The 23,431-nt window shown below is 51.6% G+C and overlaps 7 protein-coding genes across 7 annotated transcripts; 4 read left to right on the plus strand and 3 right to left on the minus strand.

Moving 5' to 3' along the window:
• Positions 1-358: 358 nt before the first annotated feature.
• On the minus strand, positions 359-1,949 carry Triagg1_3623 (uncharacterized protein; the record flags this gene model as incomplete). Its single annotated transcript, XM_062897936.1, has 4 exons — positions 359-496; positions 562-1,622; positions 1,687-1,789; positions 1,890-1,949. 4 exons carry the CDS (start codon positions 1,947-1,949, stop codon positions 359-361), a joined length of 1,362 nt encoding a protein of 453 aa, XP_062757612.1.
• A 5,235-nt stretch (positions 1,950-7,184) lies between these two features.
• On the plus strand, positions 7,185-10,878 carry Triagg1_3624 (uncharacterized protein; the record flags this gene model as incomplete). The annotated part of the gene is made up of 5 exons (XM_062897937.1): positions 7,185-7,664; positions 7,727-8,401; positions 8,998-9,505; positions 9,609-10,632; positions 10,695-10,878. The coding sequence occupies 5 exons, from the start codon at positions 7,185-7,187 to the stop codon at positions 10,876-10,878; spliced, it is 2,871 nt and encodes a 956-aa protein (XP_062757613.1).
• Positions 10,879-11,405: 527 nt separating this feature from the next.
• On the plus strand, positions 11,406-11,939 carry Triagg1_3625 (uncharacterized protein; the record flags this gene model as incomplete). Its single annotated transcript, XM_062897938.1, has 3 exons — positions 11,406-11,427; positions 11,503-11,598; positions 11,677-11,939. 3 exons carry the CDS (start codon positions 11,406-11,408, stop codon positions 11,937-11,939), a joined length of 381 nt encoding a protein of 126 aa, XP_062757614.1.
• Positions 11,940-13,485: 1,546 nt separating this feature from the next.
• On the plus strand, positions 13,486-14,904 carry Triagg1_3626 (uncharacterized protein; the record flags this gene model as incomplete). The annotated part of the gene is made up of 1 exon (XM_062897939.1): positions 13,486-14,904. One exon carries the CDS (start codon positions 13,486-13,488, stop codon positions 14,902-14,904), a length of 1,419 nt encoding a protein of 472 aa, XP_062757615.1.
• A 354-nt stretch (positions 14,905-15,258) lies between these two features.
• Triagg1_3627 (CAZyme family GH47) lies at positions 15,259-16,989 on the minus strand (the record flags this gene model as incomplete). Its single annotated transcript, XM_062897940.1, has 4 exons — positions 15,259-15,821; positions 15,875-16,462; positions 16,528-16,709; positions 16,784-16,989. The coding sequence occupies 4 exons, from the start codon at positions 16,987-16,989 to the stop codon at positions 15,259-15,261; spliced, it is 1,539 nt and encodes a 512-aa protein (XP_062757616.1).
• Positions 16,990-18,630: 1,641 nt separating this feature from the next.
• Positions 18,631-19,907, minus strand: Triagg1_3628 (uncharacterized protein; the record flags this gene model as incomplete). The annotated part of the gene is made up of 2 exons (XM_062897941.1): positions 18,631-19,513; positions 19,588-19,907. 2 exons carry the CDS (start codon positions 19,905-19,907, stop codon positions 18,631-18,633), a joined length of 1,203 nt encoding a protein of 400 aa, XP_062757617.1.
• A 1,850-nt stretch (positions 19,908-21,757) lies between these two features.
• Triagg1_3629 (uncharacterized protein) lies at positions 21,758-23,189 on the plus strand (the record flags this gene model as incomplete). Its single annotated transcript, XM_062897943.1, has 2 exons — positions 21,758-21,913; positions 21,993-23,189. The coding sequence occupies 2 exons, from the start codon at positions 21,758-21,760 to the stop codon at positions 23,187-23,189; spliced, it is 1,353 nt and encodes a 450-aa protein (XP_062757618.1).
• Positions 23,190-23,431: the final 242 nt, after the last annotated feature.

Raw genomic sequence — 23,431 nt, forward strand, 5'->3', positions numbered from 1 at the left:
AGCCTCATTCTTTTTTTTTCCCACCTCACCAATTATAGCCCAACCCCCCCCCCCCCCCCCCCCCATCTGTCTATCCAGAGGAAGGACATCATCATATAATATCAAATAGCAAAACCCAAAAAAAAAAAAATTCACCTGCCTATTTCTCAACAGATGAGTTCTATCGCTGTGCTCGTTTCGTTTCGTGCCAGTTAGACAGTTTCCCATGTAATAAAAAGATTCGCCCAACGTTTGGTTTGGTTTAAAAAAAACAGGACGCCGTGTGCTCCATGCCGCACAAATTTATTCAATCAGAAAAAGGTGGTGTAATTGTAAAATGTTCGACGAAGAATGGATTCCGAAAAGGACAAAAGGATATTTAGGCCTTTACTGAGTACTCGCGCTTGAACATGTCGTCGACCTTTTCCAGGTAGTAGGTGCCGGGGGCGATGGTGGAGGCATCGCCCTTGGGGGTGTAGTTCTTCTGGAGGTGAGCCTGCTTTCGGAGGTTGCACATCTAAACGAGTCGAGTTAGCATACTCGGTCGGGAAATAATTGGTCTGCAGTCAAGTCAAAACATACCTCATCATAAGTCTCAGGAGGGACGGCGCGGCGGGCCTCCAGACGGGCGGGAATGTCCAGAGTCTTGCCAATGGTCTCGACGCTGCCGACGATGCGGAGAGACAAGAAAGTGGCGGCGAGACCAGAGCCGTAGCTGAAAAGACCAACTCGCTTGTTCTCGAGAGCCTTGCTGTCGGCAAAGGACAGCAAGCTGGCGAGCCCACCCCAGACACTGGCGCAGTACATGTTGCCGCACAGAGTGGCCACCTGGATGGCGGGGTTGACGCGCTCCTGGTAGCGCTTCTTGGTGAGGGTCATGAAGGTCTTCTCGAGAGCCTTGTCGGTCAGGGACTTCTCGTAGTCCATGTCACGCAGCTCAGGGGCGACCTCGGCAAAGGCAGCGGCATCGGCATTGCCCAGGAAGTCGTGGTACAGCAGTCTGGCGTACGACTTCTGGACCAGCTTGCAGGTGGGGGCGTGGAAGGCAAGGTAGTCGAAGCGGTCCAGGGGCGTCTTGGACTCGTCGACGCCGTTGGCGGTGCCGTTGGCCAGCTTGGCCTCCTTCTTGCAGTAGTCACGGTAGGCGGCGTCGAGGGCCTTGGTGTAGCAAGTGAGGGAGAAGTGGCCGTCGACGACGGGGTACTCGCTGGTCAGGTCGGGCTTGTAGAAGTCGTAGGCGTGCTGCATGTAGCTGCCACGCAGACCGGGCTCGACAACAATAGGAGCGTTAGGGCCAACGAGAATGGCGACGGCACCAGCGCCACCGGTGGGGCGGGCAGCACCCTTTGCGTAGAGGGCAATGTCACCGGCAACGACAATGGCATCGCGGCCGTCCCAGGCGGAGGACTCGACCCAGTTGACGCTGTTGAGGAAGGCGTTGGTGCCGCCGTAGCAGGCGTTGATGGTGTCGACGCCCTCAATGTTGGTGTTGTCGCCAAACAGCTGCATCAGGACCGACTTGACCGACTTGGACTTGTCGAGGATGGTCTCAGTGCCAACCTCGAGGCGGCCGATGGAGTTGACGTCGACGTTGTAGTTCTTGAGCAGTCTTGAGGTGACGGTGAGGGCCATTGAGTAGATATCTGGGGCACGAGTCTCGAGTCAGTCCCAAAAGTTCAGGAGAAGAGAGGGCATCTCAAAGCTTACCCTCACGGTCGTCGCAAAAGGCCATCTTGGTCTGGCCTAGACCAATGGTGTACTTGCCAGCGGCAACGCCATCGAACTTTTCGAGCTCGACCTGGTCGACATACTGTTTGGCAGACTCATTGTCAGCGACTCTTGTATTATTGAGGGGGGGAGTTGTCTCGTGAGATGTGGAATGGAGGGGCAATTTTGGGGGGGAAACCAACCTGGCTGGGGAAGTAAATCTCAATGGCCTTGATGCCAATGTTCTGAGGACGAGCGGCCATCTTGCAAGTGGACTGTAAAAGTGCAATTGAGCTTGAACTTTGGGGTATCTGTGAGGTGAAAGGAGAGAATGGGCGAGAGGAAAGTGAAGCTCGTGAGGGAATGAATGTCGACTTGGCGGATGGGGAACGTGGCGGCGTGCTTGGGCATTTAAATGTTTTCACCGCCCTTTGTGGCAGGCGGTGCGCATCGCTGCAGCGCCTGAGCTGCAGCACAAACAGGGGACTTGCAGCGGCTTCTGCCAGGGGTCGCGCCACGGTGGGTTTAGTGGGTTTAGCTGCGTGGACTACCGCCAGAAAGATGGTGGGGAGGGGCCGTTTCTCTGTCTGTCTCTGGTTTGGCGGCCAGCCGTGAAATTGGGCAGAAAAAAAAAGAAGAAAACAAATCGCGACTACGAGTACGGAGTACGGCAGAGGTACGAATACCTTTGCGCCTGGGCATCCAGATACGAGAGCGCAAGTACTCGTACCTCTACAGACACACTCACATCACGCACACACATGCGAGTTATAATGAATGGATGGATGGCTTCACATCCCTGCTTCTAATTGTTTATCTCTCCACGCATCCTTTGATCTTTATCTCTCTCTTCTCCCGTCAACCAAAGAAATGTCTGTTGGGGGGCGGACACAGGTACGGAGTACACGTTACTAGATCCAATCTAACCAGCACTCTTACTCGCACCAGAGATTACACGTCTTGTTGCTACCGTGTCTCCTTTTTTTCCCTTTTTTTTTTGCTTCTTCTTCCTTCTCTCCGTTGCACCGCTCCATATTTCATTCGCATTAGCCTAACCGTTAGACCGGCTCTTGTCTCGTCAGAATCGGGGCCTTGGATGCCAGAAGCTGTTGGGTTAGTCCAGAGCCTCTGCTGTACTCGTACTGACTTGTACTATCAATACTATTCCCATCCCTCGATTGCAGAATCTCACCATCAGCACGCTGTGTTGTCAAATGCCCCACTGCATGTGGCCTAGGCTTCTTTTTTATCGCTCGTTGCCCTCCAGAGATCAGTGATGCTTCTTCAGCGCGCCAATCCTGCGCCAGTTGGGCTCCACCGCCATCGAGAGACTACTGTCCTCTTGGCCAGCCCGGTGGAATCTCACCTTCGCCCATCTAGATAGTAGCCGTACCGTACCCGGCTGTGTGTTATGTACAGTAGATCCTACACACAAGTAAAGTGAAGCATCAAAAAGCATCATAGCGTGTCAACTCTCATGCTACTCGTGCGACTCTCGGTATTGCAGGATGAATGGTTGGATGAATCCAGAGCCTTACGAGGACTCATAACGACGCATCCCCTCGTGGCGAACAGCGAGGCTCAAGCTGATCGCAAGGCTATTTGCCGTGCTCTCCTCCCCCCTGCCGTCAGCCTCTGCCCTCCAAGACGCATCATTGACCGTGCTCCCTGGCCGTGCACAGCTGAATTCCTGGCTGGCTCAACGGCCGTTTCCTGTTTCTGCACTGATTAAGTCTTTTCCGAAAGCTGCCTTTTACCGGGACACAGCTTCTCCTCCGTATGGTGACATCTGTGCCCCGCCCCCGTGTCCCAATGCTTCTGCAGTGATACCCCTCCATGCAATTTACCTGTATTGTGCGTGCAACCTTGGAAATACACATACGTACTCTGTCTGTTTAGGGATTGTTCATTCATCATCATCTCGTATCATACATATCTAAACACTGAGCTATGGAATCGCCATTACCGATCAACCAATGTCCAGCCTCATCAAGCAGCAACAAACATGAAGAAAACAAGCTTGAAGCTTGGACCTACAGAGTGTGTACCTGTTTCGGTATTCCCGCGATGCCGCTCGGATTCCGGGCCGGCCCCACTTCCGGGCGGCACCAGATTCGGACGCAAGCGAGAACACGGCGTTTTAGCTGTCTGTCTGAATCAACCCCCAGATCAAGTACCAGGTACGAAGCAGTCTATAGCAAAACACAAAGGAAAAGCCACTTTCACCTGGTAGTTCTACCTATGAGATAACCGCCATGATGTGTCGCATTTTATCAGATTGGCATCACATTCAATCGATGCCGTGCCGCATGAAACATTGGGAAATTGAAGACAGGTAGCCAACCACAAAAAAAAAAAAAAGGTGCGAATACGAATACCTTCCCGTAAAATATCTAAAACAGGTAAAAACCGCAAAGGACAAAGTACGTACCTACTTTTGGACTAGCAGCCCGAAATACGAATACGCCCCCGATTTAATTGCGGTAATTACACACTTTGCCAGTTCGCCCCCACACCGCCTTGTTCGTCCATTGGCTGAGCGTGCGGCAGATCTGCTTTTCGCATTTGATGGGTTTCCGGCCGTACTCGCAACCGATTCTGTATGAACTTGCATATCGATAAAATCAGAAAGGCCAGCCTCCGACTTACGCTGCATCTGATATCGCATTTACGAATCCTCCTCGGATTTTGCCGTCTTAGGCGCATCGAGTTTTTCTCGTATTACAATCACATATCAAAATGTAACTTTTGCGTTCTCTATTCTCAATCCTTTTTCTCTTTCCCATTAAAATTGAGGCTTGATTGGTACGAAGCTCAACGTGAAACTTCGCACGTTTCGGCCCGAGTTTTGATAGCAACCACACGTGGGCTATCAAAAGATCAAACGAAGCTAGGTACTATACTTCCTGAGAAAGCTGCGATGGGTACTAAGTAGACAATACACGTAGTTGTATATGCACACACAACACGTTCATACCGTCCGCGGCTCGCGCGAAGAACAGAAGTCACTACTTACAAGGATTCAATACTCACAATAAACAAATTACTCCAATAGAGTTTGATGCTCGCGGCGGTTGTTTGTCAATGACTTCCAATGACACGGTCGTATAGTCAACGTAGATAGCCATGAAGCGAAAGAGCAGTCTCGATCTTTAAAAAACGTTCAAGATACCTTCACGTGTCGCAGGGTTTCTGGTAATGCTTGACTTTCTCCCCGGTTTGTCATGTCCAAGGGATGTTCGGAATCGGGCTACAAAGCCAAGGGTACTGAAGCAAGTCTATACTCAACTGCCTCTGTCAACAAGAGGTCGCCCAATTCGACTTCTTCCAGTTCACGTTGGGACGAGTATATTTTAGCATTGATGGTCCGTAATACAACTTCCATTTTGGCCATGTTATTTCCTGAGCAATTACCCAAAGAGATACGATCCAGCATGAAAGACGCCCAGAAGCTACAGAACGAAATATGACTCCATCAGAGATTCTGGGGCAATCTACGTAATATGCTACGAGAATACTCTGGATAGAAATGGAATTCAGAGGGAGATTTCGGCAGGATCTCCAATTATTGAAAAGACTTGAACTTTGGAAGGCGGCAGGTACTGTCTCAGAGAGCCCGGTAAAGGGAAGACCATGTATCAATCTGCGCAGTGTTCATCTTACAATTTGCATTTGAAATTTAGAATTAAACTTCTCTTCTATAGGATGAAACATTAGTTGATTCATACAAATATGAAACAAAATTTGCCAAATAAAAACAACACAAGATTATTCTAGTTGGCACATGAACATAAAATGTCCCTTATAGATTGACCATCGCTTGCTTCAGTGTATTACACCGATTTCATGATTTAGGCTTCGTAATTATAGTGAAAATTAAAGAATTCAACGCTCAAAACAAGTGACGCGTCTCATTGATCTCATACGCCTTCTCAACTTGCCTCATCATTTATTGAAAGCTAGGATTATTCGCTACAGAGATAGGCTTTTGATACAAGAAAAGGATCCCGTTGGCCTAGATACATGGAAAAAAAAGACAAAGTATTCATCCCAAAATGACCATTGGCTGTGCCGGCCGCTTCGTCCCTGGGGAATTGCGGTCGTGGTCCTTGTACCGGCCTGCGGAAGCTAGGGCTCATGTACTTAGCTGTTAGTGTCAGGTGTTATGTCCAGAGGTAGCGTTGGTTGACTCAAGTTTAGAGCTGTGTTCCTTCGCCGTCGAAAAATTACATATACTTACTATATATGTATAGGCTTGTGACAAGCTGACAAGCTGAAGGTGCAAAACTCTCTGTGTATTACTATGCTGATTAGTCTATGAAAGAAGCAAAGGCTAGCTGCAAACAACAGCACACATAAAGTGGGCTTGATCAAGGAAAGTGATCACACAGATCCTCGTGACAACTCAACAGTTTGCTCGAATGTACCTCTCTAGTCCCCCGGTATGTTTACTTAACCCATCATGGAGCAGTTCATAAAGGCGAAAGCATTGTTTGTCAATGATTTCTATAATATGCCCTGTATCCGGAGCGTTGAAAAAGGCCTGAATGGTTACTTTCTTCAACCGGCCGTCTGCATGAGCCTGTTCTCCGGAAAGGAGTTGCTTCTCTCGAAAGTGTTGAAAACAGGGGCACCGACTTAGTAGAAGTCTTGGTGCTTGATTGAACAGGGGTCAGTCCAGCCACCGGGCATAAGTAGGAGATCTCACCCAGCAAGCTTCAGTGATAGACCAAGGCCACTTGACATACATGTCATCAGGAAGGAACTATTTGAGCGCTGATTTTGTGCCCACTGAAGCGAGTCAACATGCATTTTCTGGTGTATATATGTGTATAAATGTATCAATAGAAGGATAGGGAGTAGACATACTGTATCTATATAGCCAAAATCTTCTATAAGACTTCGATATATTTCATCAACTCGACGCCCGATCCAAAAGACTGGAGTTGACTTGAGAGCGTCATGGGTCAGCTGAAGCTTTGAAGCAATCCGCAACACAAGGCACCGGCGTTCTGAGTCCAAGCTTTTATCGTTGCCAATCTCGATAAGAGCTCTGGAGATGGTGATTGCTGACTGCACAAAGCAATCGCGTCTTTCCGGGCGCTCGTCTCCATTTTGTCTCTACCCATGAAAGCAAAAACAAAGGGATTCTTTGTTTCCCGGATATTGCAGGATACATCTACCCCGCTTGATTATTGTACCTTGATGATGAAAGAAACGATGACAGACAAAATGTGAACAAAGGTATAACCCCAGCCATTGTTCTCACCCTCCTTCCCCTACACGCAGATAAGTATAAAAAGGCCTGGATGCTGAATATCATCCAACTTTGATGAACACATCTCAATCGCCTTCTTCAACTCAGCCTTATAAACCATTCCGACGTTTTCTTCTTCTACTTCTTCTTCTTCCTTTTGACAATACGTTTTCATCCACGTTTGACATCAAAGACATATACAACCTCGTTCTTGATCAATCAGAGCATATCAGTTCTCACCATGTCCAACTCTCAGCCCGTTTCTGATCTTTCGCAGCAATGCTCGGATAACTCTCCTCCGGCTAAAGAGCAAGGATATCCAGAGGCGGCCCAGATCCTAACAGAATTGCCGGAAAAGCATGAGTCCATGCCAGGTCGTCGTGTACAGGAAACTGTCAAAATCGAAGATGGCGCCGCAGCAGTAGAGATTATCATTCAGGGCAGCGGCTTGCGTGCTTTTGTTGACCCCCTATTGGAGCCTCTCTGTTTCGACCTCGTGGGCACTTTGCCGCAAATGGTTCCAACTTTCAGAGTCGCTTATAGCCATGACGGAAAATATATTGCGACTGGCGATGACATGGGAAACGCCTATGTTTTTGATGCTGCCAACAAACGGATCGTGCTCCAAAAGGGCGTGGAGGTAAAGGAACTTGTATCCTCTCCCGTTTGTTTCAGCCCCGATGGGCAATCTTTCATGTTTGCGTCCGGTGGACTCGTCCAGGTAAGCAAGTCCGTCGATCCGATCACCAGTTATGAAGTACTGACGCAGCATCAACAATGGAGGTGTGTGACATTGCAACAAAAACCGTTCGACGCCTTTTCGATCACAAATCGGGCGCGTCTGCACTCGATGTCTCAAAGGATGGCCGTTGGCTCGCATCCGGCGATTTCTGTGGCACGGTTCACATTTGGGACTTGGAACAAAGAGTCGAAAGTGTTGGAAACAAAAAGGTTGAAGCCCAGGGGACTATTGCGGCTGATCTTCCAAAAGAACCCAAGGAATTCACCGAAGGCAACGCCTATATATTCGACGTCAAGATATCTCAAGACAGCTGTTTTGTGGCCGCAGTTGGCGACGATGACTATGCTCATGTATGGAACTTGAAGACGGGGGAGCTTGTTGCAAAGTTCTACCATGGGAAAAGAGTCAGGTCAGTAGCTCTCTCTTCAGACGGTAAATTCCTAGTTACTGGAGGAGATTCCGACTTCAAAGTATGGAATCGAGACACTGGCGCGTGTCGTTCATACCATGAAGCTCTTGGATCTGGGTTGACTGCATTGTCAATGACGCCGGACGACCGGTGGATTGTAACCGCCTCCAACCGCGGGTTGATCCGGTTTTGGGATCTAGCAACGGGGAAGAGTCACTGCATAGTCGATGCACACAAGAAAATCATCTACTCGATAGCGTTCAAACCGGGAGGCGGTTCTTTCGTGACAGTTTCCAAGGACAAGACGGTGCGTGTGTGGTCATACGGCTCGCGTAGGACATAGGTAGAGTGGAGGAGTACTACTAGCTATATGCACTATATGTGTAGTAGTGGCGTATCTGCTCAAAGATAACAGAGGGGGACTGCTTCTCTTGATGGCTATGATAAACTGCAAGGATGGATTCAAATTTTGCCATATTAATAAAAGGGTTCACTGGAATAAATGAATTACCAAACAAATGAAGAAAAAAGGCAATCTCAAAGTGAATCTCAAAGTAAAGTCGACGTAAAATGTAATATATACCTAGTATATATATAATATATACACATACAAAGCTCAGTTGATAACACGTTGGTACCCGAGGTGGAAGATTCCGGCCATGAAGGAAAGCAACATGGAAGTCGCTCCGTGCGGTATTTTCGCGGGGGCGGTACATCGGTACATGCGAAGGAGCTGGGCACCCGGGCTCCGATTATTTCCCTCGCTGGTTCCCGTTTCCCCGGCATTTGTTGAGCCGGTGAGCTACATGTATCCTTGCTCTTATTTTTTCTCGCCGTGTTCTTTTCTTCTTCTTTTTTCTTCTTCTTGATACAACAGCTGTCTTCTATTCTAATAACAAACAGTGGAATACTGCGATTGGCCTGTACAGTGCACGATTTGCGCCGTCCAATTCGACCCAATTGACCGACTATCCTCGCCTCTTCTTTTATTTTTGTATACGGCAAATCGACACCAAAAAACAAAAAATGCTTCGGAGAGCGTCGGCAAGAGCTGCGTCGGGTGCGATCGCCGGGTCTCGCCTGTGGCAGAAAAGCGCCTCCCCTCTCTCTCACAGCCTCACCCCGCAGAGCATCAACTCCAACATCACCTTCAGCCTCTGCCAAAAATCGATCCCCGCCAGCCTCAGAGCCCTTCACGCCACCAGAGTCACCATGGCCGACAAGCGAGTCGAGAGCGATGCCTTTGGCGAGATTGAAGTGCCCGCCGACAAGTACTGGGGCGCCCAGACGCAGCGGTCGCTGGGCAACTTCAAGATCAACCAGCCGCAGGACCGCATGCCGCCGCCGGTGATTACGGCCTTTGGCATTCTCAAGGGCGCCGCGGCCACGGTCAACATGCGCTACGGACTGGGTACGTGTGCACAGGAATAGCTTCGGGAGTTGGAGGAAACAAAACAAAAAAAAAACACAACAAAGGCAGAATGCTAATGACAGCTCTTCTTCACGCCCGACAGACCCCAAGATTGGCGAGGCCATCCAGCAGGCCGCCAAAGAGGTCGCCGACGGCAAGCTGCTCGACCACTTCCCCCTCGTCGTCTGGCAGACCGGCTCCGGCACCCAGTCCAACATGAACGCAAACGAAGTCATCTCCAACCGCGCCATTGAGATACTCGGCGGCACCATGGGCTCCAAGAAGCCCGTCCACCCCAACGACCACGTCAACCGCAGCGCCTCGTCCAACGACACCTTCCCCACCGTCATGCACATTGCCGCCGTCCTCGAGCTGGAGCGCGACCTGCTGCCCGCCCTGCACAGCCTCCGAGCTGCTCTGCAGGCCAAGGTCGACGAGTTCGAGGCCAAGAAGATTATCAAGATTGGACGCACCCACTTGCAGGATGCCACTCCCCTGACCCTGGCCCAGGAGTTCTCCGGCTACGTTGCCCAGCTCGACTTTGGCATCAAGCGTGTCGAGAGCTCTCTGCCCGACCTGAAGCTGCTGGCCCAGGGCGGCACCGCCGTCGGCACCGGCATCAACACCTTTGAGGGCTTCGCCGAGGGCATCGCCGAGGAGGTCAGCAAGATGACCGGCATCACCTTCCAGACTGCTCCCAACAAGTTTGAGGCCCTGGCTGCCCACGACGCCGTCGTCCAGGCTCACGGAAGCCTCAACACCCTGGCCGCCTCTCTCACCAAGATTGCCCAGGACATCCGATACCTGGGCAGCGGTCCCCGATGCGGTCTCGGCGAGCTGGTCCTGCCCGAGAACGAGCCCGGCAGCAGCATCATGCCCGGAAAGGTCAACCCCACGCAGTGCGAGGCGCTCACCATGGTCTGCGCTCAGGTCATGGGCAACAACGTCGCCACGACCATTGGCGGCATGAACGGCCAGTTTGAGCTCAACGTGTACAAGCCGTTGATTATCCGCAACCTGCTGCACAGCTCGCGCATCCTTGCCGACGGAATGCGGTCGTTTGAGGAGAATCTCGTTGCCGGGCTGCAGGCCAACGAGGAGAAGATTGCCAGCATCATGAAGGAGTCGTAAGTCTCTTTGTTACTCTTGATACCTCTCAGATTGCATAGGTAGCTAACTTTGGTCATAGTCTCATGCTGGTCACCTGCCTCAACCCCAAGATTGGCTACGACATGGCCAGCAAGGTGGCCAAGAACGCGCACAAAAAGGGCCTGACGCTGAAGCAGAGCGCCATGGAGCTGCAGGCGCTGACTGAGCAGGAGTTTGATGACCTCGTTAAGCCCGAGCTCATGGTTGGACCCAAGAAGGTGTAAAAGCAATCCGGCATAGACAGTGTATCATTAATAGTGTATAAAGCATCACGGCATAGCTTGTATCAATAATCAAAATAAACAATACCAACCAAAAATATTTGACCATTTCCGTGTATTAATCTATTCTGTTCATTGCACACCACATGTACAAACAAAGAAGAAGCAATTACACACTGCTTGACCGACGACTCTGTATAGGTACTCGTAAGTCCAAATGCTCACCCATTTCCATTTGAGGCAATTCGGCGACCCACTTTATCGTCGTCACTGTCTTTTCAGCAAATGCACCGCTGTGGTGCAGCTGCACGTGACCAAACGGAAAATTTGCTTATCCACTAGCCCGATCGATAAGCTCTTCACCCATGGCTATCGCCAACTTTTTTTTTTTCTTCCTCCTCCGAGGAAGCGCATCTTCGTTCCATCACTCATCCAACTTTTTTTTTTCTCCAAACCTCCCTCAAAACACACATCCGGCCGTGAGCCTTGTTCGGGCGAGCCCCCCCTTTTTTATCCCTACACCGTGAAAAATGTCAAACGCCAATGAAGCAGGTAAGCTATACGCTCTTTTTTCTCCCTCTCAATGGCTTTGGGGCTAACGGGTTGGTTTCTCTTTTTTTTTTGCAGCTTGGCCCTTGGCCGATGCGGCCTTGACCCAGGAGATTCTGGATCTCCTCCAGTCGGCCATGCACATCCGTCAGGCTAAGAAGGGTGCCAACGAAGGTATGTTTTGGTTCCCTCGACAATTCTGGCTTCTTTCAATTCGAGGTTGCAATGATGGCTGACTGTTTCAACTTGTAGTCACCAAGGCTATCAACCGTGGAACCTGCGAGCTTGCCGTCCTTGCCGCCGACACCGAGCCCCTGGCCATCATCCTGCACATCCCCCTCATCTGCGAAGACAAGGGCGTCCCGTACGTCTACGTCCCCAGCAAGACTCTGCTGGGCCGTGCGTGCGGTGTGAGCCGTGCCGTGATTGCCGCCAGCATCAGCTCCAACGAGCTGTCTGAGCTGTCTGGCCAGATCAAGGCTCTGCAGCAAAAGGTCGAGAGACTGGCCATTTAAAGCTGGGATATGCTGGCGAGTCTTTTTTTCGGCGCTGGATTGAGGCTCGGAGCGGTTGCGTGGTTGGAATACCTAGGTAGCCATGGCTGTGCATCTGGCTTTTGTTTTTACACGTTTAGTTACGATGTAAATGTCGGTGCAACGATCTTAGATGAGCAGGGCCAATTGACATTTTCTTCACCTGGGATAGAATTCCCTGTGTGTTGAGCTGAGCAGCTTTGACTGGTTTTTCTCTTGACATGTGATTTGATGATGACGATGATGATGATGATGTGCGTATCAAAGCTCTCCCGACTCCTTACCTAACGACACAGCACTCGTACTCGTCTCTAGGCATGATGAGGACATTTAAAAAGCCATCGAGTCCAAACCCAGCCTAGACCGATCAGTCATCACTCAGAACTTGTGAAGCCAACGGACCAAAAAAAAAAAAAAAAAAAAAAAAAAAAAAAAAAAAAAACCAGGCAGGGATTCATGTGTAAGACGCTAGAATTTTCCGTAAATTGGCGGCCCAGCGCCGCTCATTCGTCCGCCCGGACAAAGGCGCAGCGGGCGGAGTTAGTGCAAGCGCCGCTTAGTATCTTTGATTGCTTTGCGGGCCGCGCAGGTCCGATGAAGTGCGGGTTTATTAGGTACCTTAGTCAGTCTAATACTCGTAATATAAGCGATGGCTGTATGTACTGGAGAGCGGCCGAGTACCTATGATGGACTGACTGGACTGGACTGTGGTGTACTTTGTAGCAGGCTGGCGGTTGTTGGTCGATGAAGAACGGACAAATTAGATAATTCAAAGCAAACATTTCTCTTTGAATCCTCCCAAAACGGACTGTCCAGCCACGCCGAATCCCGTCAAGCCAGCAGAATCCTTGCACTAAAACCAAATGAATCCCTTGCCAAAAAGAGGAAGAAGATTCAATCGGACGAGCTCAGCTCCAGCTCCGCAAGGGTTCCCTTTTTTTTTTCTTGGTGCCGGACTCGCACTCGCTTGTATTAACTTAACTCCGTCAACATCTCCCTCCCTCTGCTTGTTTCTGCTCAGCCCGCAGCCCTACAGTCGGTAAACGGAGGTAACCCAGATGGACAAAGGATGTAGGACGAAGGAGGAACGTGGCATTGACATTAGTGGTAGTATGTGGTTTTGAATCAATTTTCGAGGCGGACGGAATTGGGTCTAATCCGCGTTGAGGTAAAACTCATGCGGACCAACACATTCATAGCCCATAGTCCATGATGAATCATTTTTACTTTTTTTTCTCTTTTTCTTTTCGGCTTGCTTTGCTGGATTGTGGCTTGCAATGAGGAGCATGACGCAGCTCATCCTTCCATCGATCCATCCGTCGCCCGAGCCCAGAGTCCAGAGGCCAGACGTGGAGTGAATCTTTCCCATCCCATCCCAGCCCAGTCCCTTGTTTCCCTTTTTCCACCCCCAGTCAATCCCATTGGGCATGTCCGTGAGAAGAGTTGTCGAGTAATACCGAGTATATAATATAGAGTCGATAACTTTCCCTCTTTTCGTCTCTCTCTTCTCTCTTCTCCTCCATCTCTAATGTCGCAGTTCCGCACGCAGCTCCTCCCCAAGCTGTGGCAACGCTACAACACCATCAGCCTCACCCTCAACACCATCACCAGATCCTCAAACTCCAATTCAAACTCCAGTAACAACACAAACACAAGCACAAACAAACGCATCTCGCTCTTCGTCTTCGTCTTTGCCGCCGCAGCAACGGCAACCACCGCCACAGCCATGACGCGCAAATCAACATCCACAATCTCTTCCCACCCATCCTCTTCTCACCAACACTCATCATCATCAACGTCTGTCGTCAAAATCGCCGGCCGCAACAACATCCCCGCCGAAGCCCTCTCCAACCCTCACCACATCCTCAAGCGCGGCGGCTCCATCTCCGGCTTCAAAAACCCGTACCCGTCGTGGTCCAACCCGCCCAGCGTCACAAACATGTGGCAGACCGTCTTCTGGCCCACCATCACCGGCGACCTCAAATGGCCCGACACGAAACCTCCCACCGTGCCCGTTGTCCCGCCTCAATGGCTTCCCGCTCGTGACGCCTCCGACAAGCTGCGCGCGACATGGCTGGGCCATGCGTGCTACTACGTCGAGTTCCCCTCTGGCCTGCGTGTTCTCTTCGACCCCGTGTTTGAGGATCGCTGCTCGCCCTTCACCTTCATGGGGCCGAAGCGCTTCACCCCGAAGCCCTGCGACCTCGAGGACATCCCCGTCGTCGACGCCGTCGTCATCAGCCACAGCCACTACGACCACCTGTCGCACTCGTCCGTCCTCGAGATCCAGAAACACCACCCCGACGTGCACTTCTTCGTCGGGCTCGGCCTCGAATCCTGGTTCCGCCGCAGCGGCCTCACCAACGTCACCGAGCTCGACTGGTGGGAAGACGCCACTCTCACCGTCACAACCCCCATCGACGGCGGCCAGAAAAAGTCCATCTCGGCGCAAATCTCGTGCCTCCCCTGTCAACACACATCCGCCCGCACCGCCTTCGACAAGGACACGACGCTCTGGTGCTCCTGGGGCGTCAAATCCGGCGACAAGAACGTCTGGTTCGGCGGCGACACGGGCTACCGCGCCGTCCCGCATCTCCCCGCCAGCGTCGACGACTACGGCCCCGAGTACGAGTCGCTGCCGCGGTGTCCGCAGTTCAAGCAGATTGGCGAGCACCGCGGGCCGTTTGACCTGGGCCTGATCCCCATCGGCGCCTATTACCCCCGCGCTGCGTTTTCCGCCATGCACGCGAATCCGTTTGACTCGGTCGAGATCTTCCAGGACACCAAGTGCGAAAAGGCCATGGGGATTCACTGGGGCACGTGGGCGTTGACGATGGAGGAGGTGCTGGAGCCTCCGAGGCAGCTCAAGGAGGCGATGAAGCGAAAGGGCATTGCGGAGGAGGGCGTGTTTGACGTTTGCGATATCGGCCAGAGCAGGGAGTTTTGAGTTGTTGATGGACGATTTCTTGATGATTTTGTTTGTTTTCTTTTTGTTTTTGGTTTTGTTTTTCTGGGAGCCAAGACTTTTCAAGGTAGTTGAATGGCGAGGAGCAAAGAGGCAAAATCCACTCATACCCTAAGCAGTAAATGCTTATCATAATCCATCCAGTCTTACTTTACTGGACTTGTATAATACATCTTACTCAGCATCAAACATGATCCATTGACCACTTGACAACATTGTACCTAGTTCAAACGAATAGTCTATTTCTAGCAATTCATATTTGATGGCTTTATTCATATTCACATATTCACAATCATCCTCTCATATATATCCAAAGACATCCCGTCTCATCTTCCATCACTGACGAATCTTAAAGGGGTGCGCCTCGGTGTTAAACACAAACTGGTTCCCGCCACTGGGGTTCACCTGCACAGCCGACTCTTCGGCAAAGATCAGGTACGCGTACTTGAGCGCCTCGGCGAACCAGAAGCTCTCCTGGTCGTCAGAGGCTCCTCCGCCGTTGGCCTGTGTCACGTCGTTGATGGACGAGTACCCGCTGCCGGCGCGGCACGCCTTGGTGATGGCATTGAAAGCAGCCCATGCCCAGTCCTGGTACTTGGCGTCGCCAGTAACTCGGTAGGCGTAGTACAAGCTCTCCAGGGTCTCGGGCCTCAGGATGTAGTATGGTGCCGACACCCAGAATCCTGCCTTGGAGTAGAAAGACGACTGGGACGAGGGAGGCGAGCCTCCGGAGCCCGTCACGCTGTCCACCCAGTTGAAGCCCTCGGGGCCAATTCCAGAAGCAGTCTGGTTGTACGTGGCATAGTACGAGTTGGTAAGCTGGATGCCAAAGTCAATGTACTTTTGCTGGCCCAGGAGGATGCCTCCCAAGATGAAGTTGCCACCAGCAAAACTAGCCACTAAGGAGAGATGTCAGTTTAATGTTGTCGTTTGTTTGTATTAGAAAACTCACAGTGTCCCGAATTGGGCGACGTTGATTGTCCAGAATATGACGACAAAAAGGTGAGGTCTTTACGTGTGCTTGGGTGAGAGGCGAGATGGGCAATGGTCGAGTCGGCAGCGAGAACCCAGCGGTCCTTGTAGTTTGCAAACGCAACCGGATCGTACAAGTACATCTTGATCAGATACTCGTAGAAGCTGTCCGAGAGCCCCGACCAGCTGCCACTGCTGTCCTGGAAGTTGCCGTTGCTGGTGCTGACAAACGTTCCCACCAGGCCGGGCCACGCTTGTGCGCTTCCCTTGGGGTTGAGAAGATACGACTCGCCCTTTTGAGCAAGCTGGGCATACAGTGGGTTTCCCGTGAGGTCACTCAGGCGCGTCCACTCAAGCACCAGCGTTCCAATTTCAGCAACATTGTTGCTCGACGCACCACTGTTCCGGAAAGTGGGATTGAAGAAGACCGTGGGGTCTGGGACACCGCTGGGGGTGTTGAACGACACCTTGAGGCCGTTGGCCAGGGTTTGGGCTTGGGTCAGGAGGTTGTTCACCAGAGTCTGGTTCGACACCAATGAGCTAAATGGGCCTTTCAACAGGTCGTAGCCTACGTAAATCATGGGCAATTAGTACAAGCTACGCCCGACACCAGGCACGAATGTCGAAACTCACCGGCTAGCAAGCCACCAATGTATCGGATGTTGGTCTCAAACACAGAGATGCCCTGGTTGGCAACCGCAGTGGTGGTAAAGTTGATCTGAGGAACCCGCTGTAGAATCGTGTTGACAATATCGGTCGCTCCCATGAGGATCGCCGTGTCCAGGCCGTCAATCGCTGATGAACCCCAGCCGTTTCTAGGCCCAAAGTTAGATACATGATGGCGCCGTTTTACCCCATATATTCGGAGAATTCACGGCCAACAGCTTACCTCTCATCGTCAAACGTGTTGCTAACTGGATGGAGATCGTCATGAGGGAAAGCAAACTGGCGATACCCGTTCCATGACGTCTGGAATGCGGCCTTGACCGCTGCCGCCCTTGTTGGGTTGGGCGAACCGCGTTTTGACGGGTGAGGATATGCCAATGCTGGTGCAACAAGCCCAAAGGCGAGCACGGAGCCGCTGATGAATCTCATGATGGCAATCTCCGATTCTGTAGGATGGCACAACCGGTAAGAGGAGAGAGATGGGACCGAGCTCAAGGCCGGAAACGGGTTGCAGATCACAATTCAGCGGCGGGAAGGCCGCGTTTTTCAATCATTTCTTGAACCCCCCCCCCCCCCCCTCCTCCTCCCTTTCCTACCATGATCCTTCATGCGACACTAAGCCACCAATACTACTCGTACGGACTGTTCATGCGGGTGCAAAGCATAAATCACCACTCTTCTAGTTCAAGACATGGCGCCGCCTAGGGATGCGACAACGGCCGTCCGGCATGCCTTTTGTTCAAGAACCTGCCGGGATCATGCGCTTTAGCTCCAAGGGTGGATGAGGATTGCCGGTGGACAGAGCCACAGCAGGCAGGTGACACCACGAACTAACAGCAGCTTGCATGTGGTTTCTGTCCATGACGGAATCGTTTGTGGCATTGACATCTCAATGGGACCCAGAGTTGTTGGTGACAAGTCATTTTGACAATTCTCATCCATCCGGGGTAGCCTAGGGCACTTTTGCAGGGGATAGAGAGAGGGGAAACCTAAATCAACACGCAGCCATCATGAGGTGCCATTCGGAGCTGATCCTGGCATTTAGACCATGCGCGGTGGTATGTGAGAGTCTAGGAATGTCGAGGGGCGGGAAGCGACAAAGACAACCAACCCCACGCATGGGTTAGACTCAACGATTGGCACTGCTTCCAAACTCCAGAGGACGGCAGGTTGTGAAAGAAGAACGCGCGAGTAACGCGTCGTAGACGATGTCTGTCTTTATTAACCAAGCCGGGACGCAGGGCTTGGCAACCGCTTCGTGAAACAAGCGGCCAGGCAGATCGGAATTCGAGCACCTCACTTGCAAGCATCCGGCATATCTCCCGAACTAATGTCCATTGAATCGTAACATCTGGTCACCACTTACAACCAACAGCCGCTCAACCTGCTTCTTACTGCCTAGCGCCGCGGGCGCCACTCGTACGTGCGATGATATCAGCACAAAGCTGGATTTCCCCCACAGATTGGCGACGGCACTTCAGGAACCGGCTTGTGGTTGAGCCCCGCATCTCGTCCTCAGCTCCAGGGACAAGCTTAAAGCCCGGCTTTGGTTGGACAAGCTTCGAGACGCGCCGCCACTCGAGGGGATCGCTGCTGATGCGAGGGCCGCTAACAATCGATCGCTGGTCTGGTGTGTGTGTGTGTGCACAGCGATCTACGAGCATAGACGGCTGCGACCTGTTCTCGTGCTTGTGCTGCATTGCTCCCACGTACTCTGTAGAGACTCAATAATGCAACGTATGGTTCAATATAGCCGACGTATGTCTTATGCAAGGGTCATCTTGACCCCACGTCGGATCTTGCAAGGCCCCAATGTCCGAACAAAGCCAAGTCTCTGCGTCTGAATTCCAGCGTGCGGCCGTAACTCGTAGGCAAATGGTCAGAGAAACACCGCCGTGCGGAGTCCAGCGTATTACTATTACGCAGCATCATGCGTCGTGACCCGCGCATCGCATCAGGTTCCCCCTCTTTCTCGGCAGTTTTGCGGCGCTCCATCGCGAGCCGATTCGCTCTAGGCATACAACTTCTGTTGGGGAGCATGTGAAATTTCATGCGAGCGAATGGGCGTCTTCAGCCGTTTTGACGCAGCTTTGCCAATGCCGCCGCTACGCCTTCACTAAGCTGGCTACTTTCTTTGTTGGGTTGGCGCTCCTCCTGGGGCTGGTTTGTAGGTTGAGAAGGCGCCTGTTCTTCTCCCCGGCTCATCGTGGCAAATGCTTCCTCTTCGTCAGAATCATCGTCTTCATCCAAGAAGTGAAACTGCGCGGGAGGCTTTGTGCTTCCGGGTTGACGCCCTGGCGCGCTGCCACCAGGCGAGCCGTATTTAGAGGGAGAAGCGTGTGATGTCACCTTGGTTGGGGGTGCAGATGCGGACTTTTCAGCGTCTGGCCCAGAAGGCCGATCAGTGTCAGCAATTGCAGGCACAGCCCTTGATTCACGTCCTGCCACGGCTGCTGATGATGATGGCTGGAAGCCTCTCTTGGCTGCTTTCCTTGCTCGAAACGGCTCCTCAACGGCAGACGTCCATCTTTTTACCTTGGCACCACCCCATCCGCTAATCATGCTCAGCTGCTCTGGCTCTGCGTTGATTGCATTCTTCAGGCTGCCAAAATTAGCGACCAGAGCTACGGCATCTGACTTATTCAGACTTCTGGGTACTGTGACAAATTCGACCAGTTTGTCGGCATAATTGGACGACTGCTGCCCGCGGATGGCCGAGAAGTTGGCGTTTTCGTACGACTTGTAGAGTTCAAGATAGCGAGCAGCTTCGGCGGCAGACCAGCATAGTATAACAGTCACATTGTTGACAACTGAAGTTTTCGATAGTTCGCGTAAAGAGTCTTCGTGGTTTGGGATGTCAACGAGGGTGAGAAGAATGCGGAGATTGTATTTGCCCTGGAGATTACGAATGCGAGTGTATATGTATTCGGGATGGAGGCGGTGGTATTTGAGACTGAGGTCGAGTACGGTGTTAGCAATGATATACGCTCCAACGGCCCGTCCGTGGTGGTGATGGAAGATTCTCACCTCAAGAAGAGGGCACAGGTCGTCAACCCAAGGACGTAATCCGCCGGTATGTCACTGTATTCCCACGGTATCGATCGGATGCTCGTCAAGAGGGGATTGCCGCGCTGGCGAGGCGACACCAGGATGCCAGACCCGAGAGTCTTTTGCTGGATGACTTGGGGCTTTGGCTGCACGACGGTGTTTTCGGGGCCGTTGCTGGCGGATGGTTTGTCGATGATTTGAGGCGTGGGCTGCTTCAGGGAGCTGCGTGCTGGAGGAACCGAGTCGACAGCTGCCATTGCCTCTAACAGAGCGTCATCAGCGCCATAATCGTCGTCCATGATGCAGTGAGATGGTGTAGCAGGTATTACGAGGTTGAGATGAAGAGATCAAGTGGCTGTTGTTGGGATGATTCGTGGTTGAAGGTGAAGAGAAGCTTATCGCATCGAGCTCGAGAATTAACGGTTGGCAAAAGTGGGGCCCGTCACTAACAGCTTCGTGATGGAATTTTGGCGGGGACAGACAGTACACGTAGCTTTAATCGCAAATCATTGTCACTCCACCTACTAAATTGTATGCTGGGATTACTTGTGATATATCAGTAGATACATTCATTTGGAGTTTGTTGATTTATTCAGAGGGCGAGATGATCAATGGCCATACTATCCTGACAGAGATATTGGCAGCCGGTGTGCTTTACAGTCACACTTATAAATGATGATTATGGGCAACTCTTTGTTTTCAAGGTAAAAGAATCACCGCGATACCATTAAATATTGAATGGGTGGAAGCAGCAGCGTTGTTACTGACGACAAAATCATTGGCCAGCCTTATCAACGTCTCATCAAAGTCATCCATTAATACAATCTTGTCTCATGCAGGTTCAGCTACCCCAACACATCGGTTCAGCCAATGGGTAGCTAGACTCACTGAACAGGTAATGCAAGCTGAGTAAACACGGGCACAGATACAGATCGATCTGCAAGTCATTAAGCAGCAGGTACTCCATATATATGGACTGGCCCACCACCTTTAGACCTCATGCCTCATGTCTCATGTGTAGTACAAGTGTATGTATGATGAACGTTAGGACATACACATTGTTTCTATTTAATTAAGCTTGAATGATTATATCAGCAGCGTGTTTTACAATGAATCTCCAAGAAAAGCCGTCGGGAATTAAACGTCGATGGTTCAGGTTCTTTGTCGTTTGCGTGGAGGAGCGTCGGAAGGAATCAATACCGACGGGACTAGATGACTATAAAATGAGAAACTCGTGAGCATCGATCACAGCAGCTGGGGGAGAGTCAAGATAGATATAAAAGAACTCTTGTATCCATCAGACTTACTTCTCTCTCTATACTCCCCCGCCCACACGATACAGTACAGGACATAACCACTCATTAATCGTACAGCCAAATCAACTCCAAAATTCCTGCTTGTTCGGGTCTCTTCTACCGAACTAAACACGAGCTTCTACAACTAATATCCAGTGCGGGGGCGGGGTTCCCAATCCATCTTCCGATGGTACCCCCGAAAGCCCCTCCAAAAGGGGATTCAGTTGAAAAGAAAGCGGCTAATCTTAATTCACTCATAACTCCGAGTTTGATGAATTGATTGGCTCTTTCGGTTACATATTGCTCTAGCTAACCAATACGGGTAAAGAAGAGCCCCCAAGACACCTCATATTACACGATTCAGTCTCCAACTCTGGACCCCCAAAATATGTCATTCTCTTCACCAATTTCATGTTGTCTTGTTAACAAGCGAACCACGACTCCGTAAACGTTCCCCTTTGCTACGCGTAGACGGTCTCGGCGGTTTAGATCCCACCAATGGCCGAGTAAAAAAGAGCTCGCGAGGCGTAACCGGTTCAACGGCTATATATTCTCCGTCGCTTATATTGGCCAGCTATATCGTGACAACTGGGGACACGAGTGAAACCGCATGTGCTTGTGATTCTTTTGCCTCTTCCTCTTCCTCTTCTGCGAAACCGGCTTCCTGCTTTAGTCTTTTGCGGTGTCTAGTAGAGCAATAAATACCCTTGATTTCTCTCATCGCAGCTGCAGCTTGTCATCCTCTCTTCTGCCATCCGTTCTCACCAACTCACCTCACCTCACCTCATTCTACCCCCCTCTACCCCCTCCAACCCCTCTCCCTCCAAGTCACATCCACACACTCACAACCAAAAATGTCTGAAGTCACCATCACCGGATTCAGGAGCCGCGATGTTCGGTTCCCGACGTCCCTCGACAAGACGGGCTCAGACGCCATGAACGCTGCCGGCGACTATTCAGCGGCGTACTGCATCCTGGAGACGGATTCCCCTCACAGCGGCCACGGCATGGTAAGCAGCTCTACCTCCATCCTCAACCTACAATCCTTTATTGGCTCTTGGTTCGCTAACAAACCGCTTCTCGTAACAGACATTCACCATCGGTCGTGGAAACGACATTGTCTGCGCCGCCATCACCCACGTTGCCGACCGACTCAAGGGCAAGACTCTCTCCTCACTGGTGGCCGACTGGGGCAAGACCTGGCGATATCTCGTCAACGACAGCCAGCTGCGATGGATTGGCCCCGAAAAGGGCGTCATCCATCTTGCCCTGGGAGCCGTCGTCAACGCCGTCTGGGATCTGTGGGCAAAGACGCTCAACAAGCCCGTCTGGCGCATCGTGGCCGACATGACGCCCGAGGAGTACGTCCGCTGCATTGATTTCCGCTACATCACAGACGCCATCACACCAGAGGAGGCCGTTGCGATGCTGCGCGAGCAGGAAGCCGGCAAGGCCAAGCGCATTGAGGAGGCCCTTCAGAACCGAGCTGTTCCCGCATACACAACAAGTGCCGGCTGGCTGGGATACGGCGAGGAGAAGATGAAGCAGCTGCTGAGAGACACGCTGGCCGACGGTTACAGACACTTCAAGGTCAAGGTTGGCGGCAGCGTCGAGGAGGACAGGAGGCGTCTGGGCATTGCCCGCGAAATCATTGGCTTCGACAAGGGCAACGTCCTCATGGTTGACGCCAACCAGGTCTGGTCCGTCCCGGAGGCGATCGACTACATGAAGCAGCTCAGCGAGTACAAGCCCTGGTTCATCGAAGAGCCAACCTCACCCGACGATGTCATGGGCCACAAGGCCGTTCGCGAGGCCCTCAAGCCTTACGGCATCGGTGTTGCCACCGGCGAGATGTGCCAGAACCGAGTCATGTTCAAGCAGCTGCTCATGACGGGCGCCATCGACGTCTGCCAGATCGACGCCTGCCGTCTAGGTGGCGTCAACGAAGTTCTGGCCGTCCTGCTCATGGCCAAGAAGTTTGGCGTGCCCATTGTGCCTCATTCCGGCGGCGTGGGTCTCCCCGAGTACACGCAGCACCTGAGCACCATCGACTACGTGGTTGTCAGCGGCAAGCTCTCCGTCTTGGAGTTTGTGGACCACCTCCACGAGCACTTTTTGCACCCCTCCGTCATCAAGGACGGATACTACCAGACCCCGACGGAGGCTGGATACAGCGTCGAGATGAAGCCGGAGAGCATGGACAAGTATGCTTATCCCGGTGAGAAGGGTGTAAGTTGGTGGACGAGCGAGGAGGCTCTGCCCATTCTGACTGGAGAGAAAATCTAAATTTAAATGGTAGCGATATTTTTTATGATTTGTATTCTTTGTATCTGTTGGACTTATAGAATGGATGTATATGTAGGAAATCCACCACAAAAAGAGCAAATGTGAACCGAGTTTTGCATTCAAGAAGCGTGAATGATATATATGATACCTTGGTACGCTTTATATGAGACGTGTCATGGCGAGATCCATTGGACGTAACGATCTTCAAGCGTTTGTTACCTCGCCATACACTTCTATTATTC

This window comes from Trichoderma aggressivum, assembly GCF_033847375.1.
Source record: "Trichoderma aggressivum f. europaeum strain CBS 100526 chromosome Unknown scaffold_010, whole genome shotgun sequence".
NCBI classification, from domain to species: domain Eukaryota; kingdom Fungi; phylum Ascomycota; class Sordariomycetes; order Hypocreales; family Hypocreaceae; genus Trichoderma; species Trichoderma aggressivum.